The 21,031-nt window shown below is 31.2% G+C and overlaps 1 protein-coding gene across 2 annotated transcripts; it reads left to right on the top strand.

Moving 5' to 3' along the window:
* The first annotated feature begins 9,448 nt into the window (after positions 1 to 9,448).
* LOC143080925 (peroxiredoxin-like 2C) lies at positions 9,449 to 20,651 on the top strand. Of its 2 annotated transcripts, XM_076257103.1 has the most exons (8): positions 9,449 to 9,751; positions 13,901 to 13,937; positions 14,435 to 14,466; positions 15,059 to 15,112; positions 16,921 to 17,026; positions 17,464 to 17,562; positions 17,702 to 17,725; positions 18,630 to 20,651. In XM_076257103.1, exons 1-8 carry the CDS (start codon positions 9,545 to 9,547, stop codon positions 18,755 to 18,757), a joined length of 687 nt encoding a protein of 228 aa, XP_076113218.1. In that variant the 5' UTR covers positions 9,449 to 9,544; the 3' UTR covers positions 18,758 to 20,651. The 2 variants fall into 2 exon arrangements, with proteins under 2 accessions (XP_076113218.1, XP_076113208.1); XM_076257093.1 differs by lacking the exon at positions 17,702 to 17,725 and having other exon boundaries at positions 17,464 to 17,586.
* Positions 20,652 to 21,031: the final 380 nt, after the last annotated feature.

Here is a 21,031-nt window from a genome sequence, read left to right as displayed (position 1 = left end):
GTTGGAGAGTGTCCAAAGCTTAAGAGGCACATAGCCTTAGGTGAGTGGCAAAAGCTATTTACAGTATTTAGGTTATCATATGTGAACTCGAAATAAAGAATGCAGGTTCCTGTGCATATTTCTCTACAATGGAGAGTTAGACGTGCCTAGAGTTATGAACCTATTGTTGAGCTTTTATTTATTTATTTGCTTAAAATTAATTGGTAATGATTTATTTTTATAAATCTGATTTTTTTTTCCCATCTTTTCCAAAGGAGTTTTTTTTTATTGTTGAAAAAGTAATTGATGAATTGTTTTCTTAAATACCAGTGGCAAATATATATATAGTGCATATTCAGGAGAAGACTGCCAAAGAACGTAAGGGATGTTGCATTTAAGGAACATGCCATAATGACAACAAACAAAAGTCATTTGCACAAACACATTTACAACAAAAGGTCTTATCAAGAATAAAAGAAGTAATTTTTTTTCTCTTCAAAAAGATACTGACTTCCAACTTCAAAGAAGATGCCTCATGTTACGAAATTTCCGTCAGTCACATGTCCAATGTCCTTGACCTCATTTTCATGGTTCAGTGACTACTTGAAAAAAAAGTTAAGATTTTTTTGTAATGTTAAATTTCTCTTATTATAAGTATTAGGATAAGTATATTTGGTATGTGCGTTCCTTGCAATGTCCTCATGCCCTTCGGACAGTTTTCACTTGACCTCGACCTCATTTCATTGATCAGTGAACAAGGTTAAGTTTTGGTGGTCAATTCCATATCTCAGATACTATAAGCAATAGGTCTAGTATATTCGGTGTATGGAAGTACTGTAAAGTGTACATGTCCAACTGGCAGGTGTCATTTGACCTTGACCTCATATTCATGGTCCAGTGGTTATAGTTAAGTTTTTGTGTTTTGGTCAGTTTTTCTCATACTATATGCAATAGGTCAACTATATTTGGTGTATGGAATGATTGTAAGATGTACATGTCTGGCTGACAGGTGTCATCTGACCTTGACCTCATTTTAATGGTTCAGTGGTCAAAGTTAAGTTTTTGAGTTCTGGTTCTTTTTCTAATACTATAAACAATAGGTCAACTATATTTGGTGTATGGTAATATTTTATGATCTATATGACAGTCGTGCAGGTTTTATTTGACCTAGACCTCATTTTCAACTTTTCATTGCTAAGTATTAAGTATTTGTGTTTTGGTCTGTTTCTTAATTTATAAGCAATAGGTCAACTATATTTGTTGTATACATAGGCGGATCCAGGGTCCCCCCCTTTCGTGGGAAAAATTTGTTGCTTATATAGGGAATCATTGAAGCATGACTGGAGCGGGTCCCCCCCCCTTAGGTCAGTCAGCGGGCCCCCTTAGGAAAAGTTCTGGATCTGCCACTGGTATGGAAGAATTGTTAGCTGTAGCTACATGTCTGCCTGGCATGGTTCATCTGACCTTGACACCCATTTTCATGGTCCATTGATCAATGTTTAGTTTTCTTGGTTAATGTTGAGTTTATGTGACAGTTGTAATAAAGCTTTATGTTTAGGACTATCAACATAATATCAATGATTAGTAAAGAAGGCGAGACATTTCAGCATGTGCACTCTTGTTTAGAACAAATTATAGTTTTTTTTAAGATAAATTTATTAGTAAAGTTTTTTGTTATAAATGATTAAAAAATACATATCTAAGAAATTTAAAAAGAAAAAAATTACATGGGATGTGCATGTTCCTGATAAAATCATTAATACTCTAGTTCAGGGAAGCAATGCGCATGTGCAAGATCGATCGTGATTTTGCGTTATCGACTAATTAGATACGAGATTTGATAAACTGGGGGCATTATCAGTTTATAGCCTGGGGTCCTGGCTAATCTTCAGGTTATTGATTTACCAGATCGGCATCGTTATTACTGTAGTCATATGCATAATTTATTTTCACATGCTATGGCAAACGAAAATATAAACAACATATGACAAATAAAAGGCAGCAGAGAACAGAAGTTACAGAGTATACAATAATATTATGACATTATATGTGATCTAATTTTCCAAGCGGCTGCATTTGAATAAATGCATAGTTTTACTGTCAGAGATTTAGAATAAATTATCTAACTTGTGCCGATTTGGCCAAGAATAGTAGAATAAATATAAAATTCTATGCGCACAGATCTATACGTTGGACATGATAAAACAAAATGATATTCGTCTTCCAAAACATCCATATTGCAACATATACAAATTCTATTTTCTCTTTGAGTATTCAGATAACGACCAATTTCAACATTTAATCTAAGTGTGCCGCTACGCAATTTTGGTAATATAGATACATTACAATGAAAATCTAAGTATCTTTCAAAACCAAATACTACTTTATATCGTTTATAAATACAAATAAAATTGAGAAAGGAAATGGTGAATATGTCAAAGCGACAACCACCCGACCATAGAGCAAACAACAGCCGAAGGCAACCAATGGGTCTTCAATGTAGCGAGAATTCCCGCACCCGTAGGTGTCCTTCAGCTGGCCCCTAAAATATGCATAATAGTACAGTGATAATGGACGTCATACTAAACTCCGAATTATACACAAGAAACTAAAATTTAAAATCATACAAGACTAACAAAGGCCAGAGGCTCCTGACTTGGGACAGGCGCAAAATTGCGGCGGGGTTAAACATGTTTATGAGATCTCAACCCTCCCCCTATACCTCTAGCCAATGTTGAAGTAAAAGAATAACAATACGCACATTAAAATTCAGTTCAAGAGAAGTCCGAGTCTGATGTCAAAAGATGTAACAAAAGAAAATAAATAAAATGACAATAATACATAAATAACAACAGACTACTAGCAGTTAACTGACATGCCAGCTCCAGACCTCAATTAAACTGATTGAAAGATTATGTCTTCATCATATGAATATCAGGTACAATCCCTCCCGTTAGGGGTTTAGTATCATACTATCATAAAATATATGAGAAGAACATAACCCGTGTCATGCCAACAACTGTTTTTTTAGAAATAAATGTGTTTAGTTCCGATGCAAAGACCCTATCAGTGAATCAATGTTAAATCCAAAATATGCAATCTTTAATGACCTGACAACAGTATCGTAACTATATCCCCTTTTAATAAGTCTATTTAAAGGTTTTGTTAGTTTCTGAGGAGAATACTGACATTTTTGTGCTTTATAAAGAATATTTCCATAAAATTTTGGATGTGAAATACCTGAACGTATAAGATGTCTGCATGTTGAGTTATATTTACGAATTATTTCCTTATACCGGTGATAAAATTTAGTAAATGTTTTGACCAGTTTGTGATATCGAAAACCCTGGTGTAATAATTTTTCAGTAATACATAAATTTCTCTCGCTAAAATCTAATACATTGTTACATACACGAGCGAATCGTACAAGTTGAGATATATAAACACCATAAGATGGTGACAAGGGAACGTAACCATCTAAAAATGGATAATTAACAATAGGAAATGAAAAATCATCTCTTTTATCATAAATTTTTGTATTAAGCTTCCCGTTTATGATATAGATATCAAGATCGAGGAAAGGGCAGTGGTCATTGTTATCATTAGCTTTATTTAAAGTAAGTTCTACAGGATAAATTTCTTTAGTATACATACTGAAGTCGTCATTATTTAGAGCCAATATATCATCCAAATATCTAAAAGTATTGTTAAATTTTTGTATCAAATGTTGTTTTGATGGGTCTTTGCTAATTTTAGTCATAAATTGTAACTCATAACAATACAAAAACAGGTCCGCAATAAGTGGTGCATAGTTAGTCCCCATTGGAATTCCAATAACTTGACGATATACGGAATCTCCAAAGCGAACAAAAATGTTATCAAGTAAAAATTCAAGTGCATAAATAGTATCAAAGCATGTCCAATTGACATAGTTCTTTTGTTTATTGCTACTAAAAAATGATCTAAAAGAGTTTGAACATATGTACTCGCATTCCGACTTTTTAAATGCCCAGTTAATTAGGGATGTGAATTTTTTCTTAATAAGAATATGAGGCAAAGTGGTATATAGGGTAGAAAAATCAAAACTTTGAACAGATTCAAAATCACCAATATATGCATGCAATTTATCAAGTACTTCCAACGAGTTTTTGACACTCCAAAAGTAATTAATTCCACTATTTTCAAAGGCCTTATTTGAACAATTTATTATCAGGTTTTTTATTGTACCAAGTGTACTAGTAAGTAAAACAGACAATTTAGTAGTTGAACAATGGCTGGAAGATGAAATAAATCTATATTTGTAAGGTTTTTTGTGCAGCTTCGGAAGCCAGTACATAGTTGGGACTTTCATTGTGTTTGGTTCTGCTTGTAAAGAAGTAGCTAAAAGTTTATGTTTGTTACAGATGTCGTTTTCTGAAAATGAAGTCAGTTGGAATGTTGGTGAATTCGTGATTTCCTTTTGCAGAACCTCTATATAAAATTTACGTCAAACAATAATGATATTATTAGCAGCTTTATCAGCCGGGACAAAAACAAATTCCTTGGCTAGTTCTGTTAGTTTATTTTTGATACGCGAAATAGGGTTTTTATAGTTTTTGTTGAGGGTAAAATGTTCTTTAAAATGTTGTATTCGAATATCAACTATCTTCATTACTGAATTAATAAAAGAGTCCAAAGATTTTTTGTCAGCTTTTTCCCGTTTTACCCATTTCAAACAGTAGGCGCGGAGTGAGTCGTTGATGATATTACGACACTCATTCCAGTTAATAGTTGACGGGGGACGATATTTAGGTCCTTTACTGAGGAATGATTTTAACTCTCGGTCGCGAACGATGTTAAGGTCTCCTGTTATAACATGGGAAATTGGTCCATAGGTGTATTCTGAATTACTGCAATTACACGACATAGGTGTATTTTCAGTGATATTTACATCTTTACACAATTGGCTATAATTAAACACATATTTTCGGGTAGATTTCTTGTAAATATAACAAATGAGAGGGAGTTCAGTATTATCAAAATATCCAGGAATTTGGTCTTTAACAGAATGGTCGTTAAAAATACCGGCAATATTTACAAAATCAAAACCTTTATTGACATACTTTATTTTAATAAAATGTTTTTTATGATCTTCAGGGCGATCAATTTTTGGAAACAGTTTAGAATAACAATATGCCATTATAATTTGGACAATTTCATACTTAGGACTGTAATATGAAATTGTGTTGCAATCCTCTAAAATTTTATTTAATTTATGTATAGGTAAAGAACAAAGCTTGGTTAACAGATAATGTCTGCCGTTGTTTTTTGAAATGGAAATTAGGTCCGAAATATTTGTATGGTTGGTCCGAAATTTTCTTTGATTGCGATTTTTTCTGCGTCCATGAGAACGATTTTTACGAACAGTTTTAGAAACTATATCCAAAATGTTAACAGAATCGGTTCTTGATATATTGCCAATTCCCATGATATTATCATTAAGACCGAGAGGGTAGACTGTCTGTAATTTTTTAATAGTTTGTTACATTCTTCTAAATGAAGATTCCACTGACATATTAAAACAGACTATTTTGACCGTTGTGTTAATTAATCTTAATTACAAAAGGAACGGTTAGATATATGTCACCTGACATTGAATGTTACCTTCACGCAAAAATGGACAGATTCATGCTGTGATGTTCACTTAGCAGATCGTCTGTATATTCAAGAAGGTACAGGTGCTATTTCATTACCATGTCTGAGGAACTGATCTTGGGTCATAAAAATAAAAGTCAATCAACACCTAGGCCATATGGTATCATAAAGTTTTACCTTAAACTATTAATCTCACCAGGCGACAGTTAGAGACAATTTTTATACCCTTAATAATCGTAATCATGTTCTGACAGTTAGGTACCATTAAAATATATGTTCAAAATGCTATCCCTGATTGCATGCGTGTATTTACATAAATGTGTTGTGCTTAATTCAAATGCATCGGATATTGACAATTTTTGAAAGGAGGGGGAGATGGGTCGTTCAGCATTTTATTTTGATATATTGTGAAGCATACATAATATTGTATACAGAACATCTAGTTAATTCCAATATATATATATAGTTTGGCATTTGATTACATACTTTTAATGCACAGTTCTGTCGTATATTTATTTTTGTGTCAGAAAATTCATGTTAGTAGGTAGAATCAAAGTACTGAAGTACTGAACATCGGATGACCGCAGGTTCTTGTGGATGGTCAAAAACACATGCCACAGAAACAGATCACATCTCTATACCTGAAACTTGGGTAAATTTACAGAGATATTTTTTTCTGATACAAGTTCGTGCTTGGATGATGAATAAATGACAGGAAATTCAACCTCACCGTAATAACTATTATATTGTAGTGCAAGAAATCAGTATACCTTGGACTATTATACTTGTATACTAATAGTCGTAGAGAATACACTGGTTTGTTGTTATATATATATATATTATTAATATTACGATTGCATATAAGTACCGATTATCAGGTTGTCTGCATGTTGATATCGTAAAATATCAGCTGCGAGACATAATATTAAGCTTTTTGTCGAGCAGCTGATATTTTACAATATTAATACGCCGATAACCTGATAATCGATTTATCGCATTTGCGTCTTTTGGAAGTATTGTCTTAGTTTCACCAGCTACCGGAAGTTGACTTGATAAGTTTGGTCAAACTTATCAACGTCGGTTCAACTTAAGCAGGAAATCATTTTTAATATGTTTTATATTTCACAAGGAGACAACAAGTTTACCAGGCTTTAGTTGGGGGTAATTATGCATTATCCCCTGGTAGTGTTTGTAACTGGGCAATAATTACTTTTATTTATTTAATTTTAACAATTTTCATAATTAATTTAAATTAACCATTCATTTAAAACATTTCACCTTTCGAGACGCTAATGTTGAAAAATGGGACAGAAATAAAATAACTTACAAGACATAAACATGTAAAAAATAAATATATATTTCAGCTTACTAAAAATATTTTCATAGTGTTACTTTGACATCATTTCTTAAAACTAAGTCCCACACATAATTGTTCATTTGATATGTGTCATCCTCATGCGGTACGAGAAGTTTTCATGTCTCTAAATAGTCTTCTTGTCGCTTAATTTATTCTTCTTGTCCGTTCTTGACGCTTCTTGTCGCTAAAAGTTCTTCTTGTCGTTATTAGTGAGACCGCTATTTTTAGATTACAGGTGGTCATTTACACTACACGTATAACCTGTGTAGTGATTTTTATTTTACGATAAATTTATGAATGAACGATAATTTTATGAATGAACAAGAGCACCTGACCTCTTTCTGAAACACCAATTAAACATATAAAATCGTATTTATTAAGATATAATTCAGTCAAATTTTCACCACTAAATCAACAACTGAAATGATTCCATATTTTGTTGAAACATCGTACAACCGGAGAACAGAAATCGCAGGTATGAAAATGCACTTTTTTCACTGGTGTTGAAAACCCAACACTAATTTGACTAGAATTTATGAATGACGGAAATTTAAGCGATAACAATACATCGGAGTGACCTCAAGGTCATCCTCTGTAAAAATGATACTTAAATGCGATACAATTACTATAGAAAAAAGACCCCCCCCCCCCCGTAGACAAAAAGAAAACAATTATTGTCGTCTTGTCGAAAGCAAGGAGGTCTTTAAGATTTATGAGTGAAATAGCTGCCTACTTGGATCTTTTGACATACATCCTTCTTTTTGACAAGTTTCGCGAAAGCGATACTTAGCGATGCTAGGTTCCGTCGTCAGCATTCACGCCGACTAATTCAGCATTTAGGTTCAGTCTGTGGTTAAAGTTTTGTTTTACATCAAAAACGTTGTCAAACATAATGGAATTTCGGGAAATTGGGAGTTTCTTTCAGTATCCAGGGCAAAATTTTGCAAATATTTATTTTCATTTTCCCGTAGTTTACTAGATGGACTTCGTTTTTCCCGAGTGAACAGTTAATTTCATGCTTTGTTTGAAGTAAAGGTTTTCGTGCAGTCGTCAATAACCGTTTTGTTTAATCGTCCAGTTGCAAGTTAAATGCATATCCATGCAGGTCAAGATCATGATAATGATATATGAATGTTGAAACTATTTTGTTCTACATTGCGCTGGACTTTCACTCGTGTGTTCAAAATGCAACAGTCAGAATATCTTATAAGTGGGTGCGGCTTTTTTGCTAAGATTTTAATTCCATATGACGATCTGTAGCTGTTTGATTTTATGGGAATTTTATATTTTTATTATGGTTTGAACAAGGAACGTATATCCTGTACCAAGGTTTAACGGTCAGATTATTTATACAATATTGAAAACATAACATTTATGAAGCCATGATGTTTATTTTTATTGAATGCATCGCAAAATATCATTCATTACGACTATGCATGTGTTATGACCAGCAACAACTTTTCAAAAAGCTCCGTCTTACATGACAATCATATGGTTTAGATTGTTTATCTATATTCTCCCGAAAAAAGGCTAAAGAGAGTAAATTATGTAGTGTCACCATTGTATACTGTTTTGGCAATAAATGCCATTTAATACGCCAGCATGTTTCTGGAAATTATTCTCAATCAACAAAAAATTATATTTCTGCACATAAACTTCTTCAAAGTTCTTAACAGCTTCCAGGGACTTGAAGGACCTCGTTCCTTCTTTATCAAACATTTCGTTTTGGCTTTTTGCAAGCAGTAATTTCAATTTTCTTTTCCAATTTTCTCCCGTAATTTTTAAACACTATGTCCCGAAATTTTTCAAAATATTACTTATTTTACTTTATTACACATAAACATAAACAAACAAAAAACAGATGACACTCAACGACTTCACAGGTAAACGGGAAAGCGGCAGGCGTCCTAATAAACGCCTATTAAACACCGAATATTGATGTGTACCATATATGACTTTGCCCCCCAGTTCAACCAAATCTCGTATATTCTCGCATGAGTTTTAATTAAACGCTTGACCCACTCAGAATTCTAGGTCGCGAACAAGCTTTCCCTGAACTACTGTATTTGATCAATCTCCGGCGCAGAGATCACATATCCGTTCCGTTCAATACTTTGTAACACTACACTCAATATTAAGTGCAGTATTGCGGAGCATGTATGGAACGGATATGAACTCTGCGCCGGAGATTGGTATTTGATTTGACCCCCCTTTTCAAAGTTGCATTTATATTTTTTTTTTAACCCTACAAATTTTTTGAAACTTTTTTAGATTTCCTATAGAAAATCTAAATTTTCAACAAGAAAATTATTCATAATTTTTTTTTTTATTAATTTTATATTTCCCCGCCAAAAAAATAATGTTTTGGAAAGGTTTACCTGTTACCGTGGTAATTGATTGCAACCTTCACCTTTACCGGTTAAAATCAATCATTGTCATCCATGCGCTTAAAACAACGGAAGTCCTTAACTAATTTATCTGCTTTTGAATGACGTCGACAAAAGAAAACAGGCACATGCTAGCCCAAACGAACCCTGCAGCAAGAAACAGTTTGATTTAAAAGTGATCAACAAAATGTCAACTAAAGAGGAACTAAACGCTCCAGAAGAAATCAAAGGAGTCGACGATCTAAAGATAACTAGAACAGATAAACCAGATGAGCCAACAATGGAAGTGGACTTTGAGAAGATTCAAGATATGATTGTATTTGATGAAATGGGCAACAAAATACGTTTTGGAGATATTTACAAGAAACAAAAAACAATCATTGTCTTTACAAGGGTAACATTGTGTACATGTACTTTTTTTCTCTCTCAAACTGTTAGCGCAAGAAAAATTTTGAAAATTCCATAATGATAATCCCTTAAACAAATAGAAGAAATACTTGAAATAGACTAAAGCATGCAGAAACACGAGACACAATTATGAAATAAATGCTGTTAATTCAGAAATTAATGTATTCATCTATTAATGCAAATCCCCAATCTTATCCCAATGACCATGATGACATGTGCAGGTTTTCTCTTAGTCCAAATAATTATGACGTCTTGAAAGGCTATTATAATTTTTTTCTTTGACGCCTTACATCGACTATGACGTCGATGTAAGGCGTCAAAGAAAAAAATTATAATAGCCTTTCAAGACGTCATAATTATTTGGACTAGTTTTCTCTTTGCCTTAATTTGGTGATTTTTCTAGATGAAGGGTATTTCTTGATCACTGATAGTATGTCAAATAAACATGATAATGAGAAAATAATTAATTCAATTGCATTCTTTTCTTGAATAAAATTGACTACAGAAAATATGAATCCCAAGTAGTCCAAAGAATTTTGACGTCTTGAAAGGGTTACACTAATGACTGGACCGAATGACAGGACCAAATGAAAAATGCTTATAACTTTTTCATTTCTCAAAGGATTGATCTCAAATTTGAAATATAATAAGATTTCATCATTTGATAAATAGATTTAAGAAAAAAATTAAAAAGTTTTGTAAGAAACTTTAGAAAATGTGACATGACCAACTTTGATAATGACAGGACCAACATCGAGAATGACAGGACCAAATAAAAATGCTAATAACTTTTTTGTTTTTCAAAGGAATTATTTCAGATTTGAAATATAAAATGGTATGTCATATTTTGAAACCAAAATGTTGTAAAAAATATAGATTTATTTTCAAAAACTTTCGAAAACGTGACATGACCATCGCTGATTGACAGGACCAACCTCGACAATGACTGGACCAGATAAAATTACTAATTTCTCTTTTATTTCTCAAAATATTTTTCTGAAATTTGATATATAATAAGATTTCATCATTTGATAAATAGATTTAAGAAAAAAAAATTAAAAAAATTGTAAGAAACTTTAGAAAACGTGACATGACCAACTCTGATAATGACATGACCAACATCGACAATGACAGGACCAAAGTAAAATGCTAATAACTTTTTTTATTTTTCAAAGGAATTCTCACAGATTTGAAATATAAAATAATATGTCATATTTTGAAAAATAAATGTTATAAAAAATATAGAAAGTTTAAACGTGACATAACCATCGCTGACTGACAGGACCAACCTCGACAATGACAGGACCAGATGAAATTGCTAATTACTTTTTATTTCTAAAAAATATTTTTCTGAAATTTGAGATATAGTCAGATTTAACCATTTTATACATAAAAATAGGAATGATATAGGAAAAAAATACTAAAAGCTTGCTGTAATGTGACCTGACCAACACTAACAATGACAGGACAAACCTTGACAAGGACAGGACCAAATAAAAATGCTATTCACTTTTTAATTTTGAAAAGGAATTATGTCAGATTTAAAATAAAATGTGATCTCATCTTTTAAAATATCAATTAAAGAAAAAAAATCTAGATTTTTTTTATTGCGAAAACGTGAAATGACCATAGTCCCTACTATAGAAAATAATCAAATCCTGGTTGAAATTAATAATAATAATTAAAACACACACATTAAGATTGAATGATTTATAAGCTTTTAGAAAATAAGGGAAAAAGCTAACTTTATTTATCTTTGGTGATATAGCATGTGTGAAATATCTATTAATATGATAAATATTTATATTTATCATATTAATTGATATTTCACACATGCTATATCTTAACTCTTTAACTATGTATTTGGGTTGAGAATAAAGATCATTCATTCATTCATTCATTCAGATTATTTTGTATATTAATTACCGGACATAATCTGACACGTCTGAAAACAATTATAAGGTAACAAACAAAAGGTGTGACATAAGCCATAAATAAGTTGATAAATCCAATAAAGATTGTGATGACAGTAATTAAAATCACATAATAGTTCAAGTCGTTGTTTTGTTCAATATTTTCAGAACATTAAATAATTATTTCCATGTATGCTTGAGTATATGCAGGGTATATCTTGATAGTTTCCCCCCTCATAATAAATAAACTAATAAACATTTCTTGAAGTATGCCCGACCCTTGCATGCATGATTTCTTGGTAGTTTCAAATATTTTCATAAAATATACTGAATCAAACATTTTAATTTTAACCACCATAGAATATATTTTCCTGAATTTATAAGATATATCTTACTAATTATGGATCAGAATTGAACAATTTCAGTAAAATCATTGGCCAGATCATAGCCGATGTTGGTCAGGTCACACAACCGCAAGCTTTCAATACGTTTTTTTTTCTATATTTTTCTTATATGATGTGCAAAATGGTCTTAATTGTCATTATTTCAAATTTGAGAGGAATATTCTGACAAATGTTATGCATAATTAGCATTTTTATTTGGTCCTGTCATTAATTGTCGAGGATTGTCCTGTTATTGACAACGTTAACCAGGTCACATTTCAGCCAGCTTTTTATACCTTTTCTTATATTTATGTATAAAATGGTATAATCTTCACATATTTTAATTTTCAGAGAAATATTCTGCGAAATAAAAGAATAATTAGCAATTTCATTTGTTCAGGTCTTTGTCGAGGTTGGTCATGTCAGTCAGCGATGGGATCATGTCACGATTTTGAAAGTTTTTGAAAATAAATTATTATTTTTTATAACATAAATGTTTCAAAATGTGACATATCATTTTATGTTTCAAATCTGAGATAATTCTTTTGAAAAATAAAAAAGTTATTAGCATTTTTATTTGGTCCTGTTATTGTCGAAGTTGGTCCTGTCATTATCAGAGTTGGTCATGTCACGTTTTCTAAAGTTTCTTATATATTTTTTGTGTATTTTTTTTTAATTTATTTGATAAATGATGAAATCTTATTAAATTTAAAATTTTAGAAAAATATTTTGAGAAATAAAAGAGAAATTAGCAATTTCATCTGGTCCGGTCATTGTCGATGTTGGTCCTGTCAATCAGCGATGGTCATGTCACGTTTTCGAAAGTTTTTGAAAATAAGTCTATAATTTTTATAACATTTTGGTTTCAAAATATGACATACCATTTTATATTTCAAATCTGAAATAATTCCTTTGAAAAACAAAAAAGTTATTAGCAATTTGATTTGGTCCTGTCATTCTCGATGTTGGTCCTGTCATTATCAGAGTTGGTCATGTCACGTTTTCTAAAGTTTCTTACAAAATGTTTTAATTTTTTTTTTTAAATCTATTTATCAAATGATGAAATCTTATTATATTTCAAATTTGAGATCAATCCTTTGCGAAATGAAAAAGTTATTAGCATTTTTCATTTGGTCCTGTCATTCGGTCCTGTCATTCGGTCCAGTCATTAGTGTAACCCGTCTTGAAAGGCTTTTATTATATTTTTTTCTTTGACGCCTTAGACTAAATCCCAAGTTATTATTATTACTCTGTTTTCTTTTAATGGTAAACAAACTTAACATTTCATTCCTGTAATGTTCTAGAGAAAAAAAATATAACCCTAAAATACTGAACTAGGCAAATTAAAAAAGTAAAGTCTATAAAAATAATAAAATCAAACACTATCAATCAGAAAAACAATAGACCACTTTCGAGTTCATTTGTCACCGAAAAAAACTCGTCAATTATGCGCGCCTTTGTGACATCATTTACCAGATAGAGGGGATCACCTGTATCCCTGCACTATAATAAAAACGTTCATCAAGCGTCTCAGTGATTGTCATTGTGCAGAATGAACTATAAATAATAGGTGTTTTGTGCTGATTGTCAAATATGACCATGATGACAATTCAATGCTGCATAATTCGTACAATATAAATCTATGGTTTTCTAACCACTCGCTCAACATTGGAACGGAAGTGACGATGCACCTAAATGCACTAAAACCAGAGTTTTTGACGGAAATGCATCAAACTTGAAAGTTGTCTATTAAGTCACAGTGTTAAACAATTGCCTTATTTCAGACTTGATACAGGCTTTTTCCACATACATATCATATATGACTTCTTTTCTTTTCAGCATTTTCTGTGTTTTGTGTGTAAAGATTATGTAGAAGGCAAGTAGTAGTTTTAGTTTATTTTAGTACAACACTTATTATACATAAACATCTATTTTAAACATGTTGAAATTAGGAGGCGGTAATGAAGTCAAAGTTAGATTATTTTTTAAGATTTTGTTGTACAATGATACATGTGTATGTGGTCAGTATATACAAAATGGAACAATCTTGAATGATGCATCTTTAGACTCACCACTTTTTAAAATGATGAATCCAGGAAGACAAGAACCCTGTCTGATGGTTTCTTAAATGATCAACAAGCTACAAATGTATAAAAATGTATTTCATAATAGTTTAACCTCATCAGAAGCAATCCATAAATGACAATTGAGACATCAACCTTACAACACAACATTACTCAAAAGAACACGTATCTTGATCACTGTAACAACATTATGTGCAAGTTTATTAAAACTTTACTTCCAAAATAAATGATTAAAAAAATTTCTTAATCTTGACTAACAGTATTAATTTTTATGAATAATCTTTTTCAGATCTGGCATTGGTTCCTTTTGAGTATCTTCAGGTATGTCTTGCTATTAATATTAATAACTTGCTGCTGACATGGCTAAGTAGCCAATGTTCTTTACAAAAAAATGAATAATACATGTAGTAGACCAGAAAGAAATTATTTTTTTGTCTGCAGGGAAGTGAGATAAACATTTTCTGTTTGTTGAATTATATGCACATGGTAGCTTTAAAACAATTTTTTATGTCACCTCCAGGCCATTCATTTATAGGAGGTCAATGGAGGTGGTACCCAGTACTTTTACTTTACCCTCCTATTCTTATTGAGAAGTACTGCCTGAATTCAGGAATTTTCTTATAAGATGTTCATTGAATATATGGAAAAGAACCACCTACTGTACATGTACAAATAAGAATGTACCAGCCAACATAAAAGATAATAAAAGCCCTGTGGTATGCAATGTCTGGTGACATACTAAATCAATTGTTATTTTCAGAAGTCTAAATGATTTGTCTGACCGAAAAAATTACCAGAATTGGTAAGGTAGGGTTTTGCAAAAATATTTTTTTAATAACAGAAATTGTCTCAAAAATTCTGTTTTTATATAACTTCTTAAAAAAAAATTAATGTTACTACTTTTCTATTTTAGGAAGCAGATGTACGACTTGTTGTAATTGGGCCAGCACCTTTTAAATTTATAAAAGTAAGTCTGTTTATTTTTTCTTACTTAATATAAAACCTCTGTTTCTATATTATTTGATGCACTTTACACAACAGTGAAAATTACATGGAAGAAATTATAAAACTGTGTTAGCTTGGTGTAAATAATTACATTCATGAGGTCTTTGGTATGTATTGTTGTAGTCTATATAGCTAATACTTCTAGATTGTATCATATTAAGTGCCAGTCTTTGTATAGTACCATTTTGAAGTAATCCTCATCCTGAGTTAGAAGTGGTAGGTCTATTTTTTCTGCGTGTCTGGTAACTTGAGAAAACTCTAGATAACTTTTGGTTAGAAAGATAGCAAATCACAGAGTTAGCTCCCCTTAATTGTTAATTATTATAGCACTGTAACCAAATTATATCTGGAATTACCAGAACAGGACAAGGAAACGAATGGCACATTTTTGCATCATTTTACATTTTGAACATAAACTAATGTCAACTTGAGTGAGTTTTTGTTTGTCATGTTTTCGACACTGCCTAATTCTTAGGCAGGCTTGCACTTAACTATGATACATGCAGGTGTTATTTTTTTTATATAAAATCACCGTTAGTTTGAGGGACTATAACAGCCTTTAACAGGTAATTTCCTGCTAGTTTTTTAACTGATATGATGATAAAACTTGAGATACATGCATCAGTTACACAGAAAATGATTATCTTCCTCATCACAATGTCATTACCCGATTATTGACAACTTTGTTCTTTTTAGAGTTCAAAGGTACATTTCACGTTTAACTTTTGGGTCTAAATGTGCATTTCATATAATTAACTCTGACAAAAAATGTCAAGGCGTGTATAGCTTCATAGATTTTACAGTATCACTGATACAGGAACAATTAATATTCCGGTCGGACCGTATGAGTATATGCGTATGGTCCAGTACGAGATAACCATTTATCACAATTTTTAGTTTTATAAATTGTTATCATTACAATTACTTTAAGATGGATAAAATGAACAATTGACATTAAATATTTGTTTAATTGTATATCTGAATACTATTTTGGTACTCTCGCCCAAGGTGGCACTTACTTCCACAATTAATGATATATTTTTTACATTTACATGTTTGCAGTTCATTCATGTTCCTTTGCATTTGCATTTTTTTTGTAAAGTTTCTAATATTCTAAAATTGGCGTCCCACATCATGTTAACTTCCGATATCGTAAATTTCTATGATTATAATTCAATTAATGTATTACTGATCGACATACTAAATACAAGATATTAATAGATTTAATAAGCGTGAATTTTTTTTTAGTTAACAAATAAAGCTTTTATTCCAATTACAATTGAACTTTTCCATATTAATTTGAGAGTTAAGTTATGTTGATCTGTACATGAACTTTACATGCATTTGTAACTTATAAACTTAAGCAACATTAATCAGACCGTACGCGTACGGTCCGACCGTATGAGTATTTTGAAAAAGTACGCATACGGTCCAGACCGTACGCGTACGGTCCAAATACACATAAGGTCCGGAACATTTACACTAGTAATTTTAAGGGCCCTTTATAACTTGCTGTTCGGTGTGAGCCAAAGCTCCTGCTCCGTGTTGAAGGCCATACCTTGACCTATAATGGTTTACTTCTATAAATTGTTACTTGGATGGAGAGTTGTCTCATTGGAACTCATACCATATCTTCCTATATCTATGTAATAGTACTGCTGATGATATCGTAGAGCCTAATTGGATCAAGCTTAGAAATATTTGCATGCATTCAGATTTCATGTTTATTATTTTTTATTCGTATTTTAATAAATGTTTTGTTTATTTCAGGATTTTAAGAAATTGACTGGATTTCAGTCCACTTTATATACCGATCCAGAAAGAGTGCTTTATAAAGCATTAGGCTTAAAAGAACACTTGGAACATGGAAGTTCAGGTGTGTACATTTTTAAATACAGTTTTTATAGGTTATAGTTTCAAATTTCAAAACAAGTCCTGCTACTTGGTATTCCTTAAAAACTAGTTGTGAAACCAGCTCATTCAGTTCAAATATTGGTAATGGCAATGTACCATTGAATAATACAGTACCTTTTAACTGAAGTATGGTATTGGTCAGCCAAAATTGCTGATTTTTGAATGGTGGTCTAATGTTTCACAACATTTATCCATACTAAATAAATTTAAATTTGAAAAATTAAAAAAGACAAAGGCCACCTTTTTAATTTTAATACAATATTTTGATGCTGAATAAAAAAAAATAGATTCTCAGTCTCTAATTATTTTACCAGTAGTTTGTCATTCTAATTTCATTTATTTTTATTAAAAAAATTGTTGTTAATGTGTCATATTAAAAGTTTTTAATTTCACTTACAGATAGTAGACATGTGAAACAGAATATGTTTATGGGTGTAATGAGAAGTATATGGAGATCAATGAAATATCAAGAATTCCAGGGAAATGTTCAGCAGCAGGGTGGTGCCTTAGTTGTTGGACCAGGTAAGATAACATGCAAATAGTACACATGTCAAACAGAATATGTTAATGGGTGTAATGAGAAGTATATGGAGGTCAATGAAATATCAAGAATTCCAAGAAAATGTTCAGCAGCAAGGGGGTGCCTTAGTTGTTGGACCAGGTAAGATAACTTTCGTATGTAGTAGGGGTTCAAATTTAGAAAGTTATAGGTCTTTATTCCATGGGATAAAAAACTTGAAATGTGCCCTTTTCTCGGTTGCAAGGTCATACTTTATATGTTGACAAATTAAAACAATATAGAAAATGTTTACCATTTAAAGCACTTCTATTTGTAGTTATTTTATGCCATATATGGAAACTGCAAAACCATTCAACCACTTGAGTTTTATCCTTGTATCAACAGTGAACACTTTTTCAAATGAAGAGCATGCCAATCGTATCACATCTCCTTATTTTTATAGGTTTTTTTTTCTAACACTGCTAAGGCCAAATAAAAAAGTTTTTTTTTTTATTTTATGATTTTTTTTTACATTGAGTCTATGGGAGCAACATTCTGACTTTAACAGGGCTTAATGAGAAAAGACAATAAAATCTTTAGGGTACGCTATTTTTGAGGCGAAAAAGGAGGGAAGACAGGGTTACTGGAACCGCACATATATTTTTATTTGGCCTAAACTTAGGGATTTTAATCCAGCAACAATGTAAATTTTGTAAAATCTGCAATGATAATAGTGGGCATAATGCTTTCTGATCTATTTGAACATTCTTCATCTATCCTGAATCAGGCAATTTGTTTAAGTCCCATTGGTTTCTCTGAAGTTTTTGTCACATCAACTTGAAATTTGGTTCATATTTTCATTATGATGAGAACTTTTTAAACTATATAGCATATATCATATGGGTTTAAACCAGATTTTACAGTTTATCAAAAAATGGAAATATAGTGTGAACTATGCAGTGTCTTATGGACACAGAATCTTTTTATACATTATATCATTCATATCGCAATTCATGCTGAAACATGATTTACTCTTGTTAAATTAAATATATGTCTCCTTTTTCAGGTAATGAATTGCTTTATTCACACGTGGACAAAAACTCCACCAGTCATACTCCAATCAACAAACTGTTAGAAGTAGCAGGAGTATTACCAGTCAGTTTTCCAAAAGACCCAAGAGTTCAAAGCTTGTGATCAAAATCCAATTCTGTACATTTATAACCAAAATGATTATAAATTGAACCTGCGACTGGACCTTTCTGTACTGAGAGATTGAAGAGAACAAATAATGAGTTGTTTGTGCTGTATATATATCTTTATTTATTACCAGAAAAAAAGTTTAAATCATAAAGAAGTGGATTTAATAGTAGTTGAACAATTGGTTTTAATGAAATCTTGATACAGAAGAAAAGGGGGAAATTGAATTCTTCTGCACATTGAATGTTATAATTTAAAGGTTTTGAATCATAGAAAAAATCAATTGAAAAAATGAACATGATGAGGATAAATTTATTTACATATTCATAATATTTGATTTTTTTTTCACATATGGTATTCCTTCCAAAAACATATCATTATTATTATAGTTTCATTTTAAAATATATAACAGATTTTAAATCATTATAAACATTCTGATGTTGTATAGAAGAAATGTTTGATAAAATCAGTATGCAGATTAAAAGGGACATATCATTTTATCTTTGTTGTTAAGTTTTATATGATGAAGTATGAATGTGTTTAGTTCTGTAACATTTGATTTTCATTGGACATGAGTTGTCTTCCATATTTCATATCCTTCAAATAACCTATAGTATGTATATAAATAATAATGTTTTTGTGAATATTTGTTTTATTTATTTTGTGTTCATTTTCAATTAATGTATGTACCTCTATTTAAAACATTATAAACCATTCAATATTTGTGAAACATTTTTCTAACATACTGTCACTATATATGCAATATTGTATTTTTTTTATATTCAGATGTTTACTAAATATATTGTAACTGAAGCTCTTTTTATAAAAATGTTAGTTCTCTTAAACTTTGTTAAAAAGTGACACAACACTTTTGTCTTAAGTGGAGAAGCAAATTAGAGCTTCATTCCACAAAATCTACCATTTGAAATTTTATATTTTTTATACCACCAACAAACTTAGTATTTAGACATAACATGTATGCCACTTTATGTCTGTGCCTGTATCCTGCAAGTGAAACTCTTCAGAAATGGATGAATTGATATCAATGAAACTTAACACAGTTGTGGAACAGTACCATAATTCAGATGCAACATGTTTAAGGGGAGATAATCAAATTTACTTCTATATGTAATTGTCTTGCAGGGTGGGGATTATCCTTTTGGAGTCATAGAACTACATGTAGTTTAAAAAGGTTTTTATCAAGTTAGTTGTTATTGTGATACCTCATCAGGAACAACATTTATTTAACTGTAGCAGAAGATTTACGTTTGTTTTGTAATGTCTCAATTGTAACCACACACACTATATGAATAGTTTGAATTTTTTGAAATACTAAGGCTTTTTTACCTTAGGCATAGATTACCTTGGCTGTATTTGGCAAAACATTTAGGAATTCTCATCCTCAATGCTCTTCAACTTCGTACTTTATTTGGCCTTTTTAACTTTTTTGGATTAGAGCGTCACTGATGAGTCATTTAAAGAAGAAATGTGCGTCTGTTGTATATACTAAATTTAGTCCTGGTATCTATGATGAGTTTAATTATAACTAACAGAAAAAGATATTCCTGTCAATATATGTGGTGTACATTAAACTTTCTTACTGTTGACATATGTAACAAGTAAAACCTAAATAGTGTATAAATCCACTATAATGTAGAAATTTTAAGAGCATGCAATACATCATTTATCAAGAATAGATTTGATCGGGAAAAAAGAGAAGATATATAAACACATTACAAATAAATTGCTTATGACAATGATATATTTTAAGTTTTGAAATAATACACTTTTGAATGCTGTCACTGTAACTTTTATGTTTTTGTTTTTCTTGGAAATATTTATAACTCTTTTTTTGAAATTATTACTTTACAATAAAGTTTATTTATACAGATATTTGTATTTCATTAGAGTAGGGTAAGCTTGTTAGTTATACATTCTATCAGGTAGGTTTACGGCTGCACGTGGAGTGTGCTGTCTAAATTGGTTTATGTATACCGTTCTATGTTGCTCTCTGAACATTTGGGCTCCCTCTGCATTGGGTTGTCTTTCAATTAACAGTTTTCTTTGCTCTCTGTTGCATTGCTTGTGAATTGAGCTCTCTTTCCCAGTGAGTTTCACTTCTGCTTGTCCTGTGATGTGTTTTTTCATGTATTTTCACCACTGTCTGTGATGTGTTTGATGTCCAGGTAACTTAAAGTGTGCTGTTAGTTGAACCTGTTTTGGAGAAATATTTGTTAGGTAAGTTTATATGCAGTGAAAGCCAGTGATGTA

This window comes from Mytilus galloprovincialis, chromosome 1 (genome assembly GCF_965363235.1).
Source record: "Mytilus galloprovincialis chromosome 1, xbMytGall1.hap1.1, whole genome shotgun sequence".
NCBI classification, from domain to species: domain Eukaryota; kingdom Metazoa; phylum Mollusca; class Bivalvia; order Mytilida; family Mytilidae; genus Mytilus; species Mytilus galloprovincialis.
Note: the sequence above shows the minus strand (reverse complement) of the source record. Positions and strands in the feature narration are given on the sequence as shown.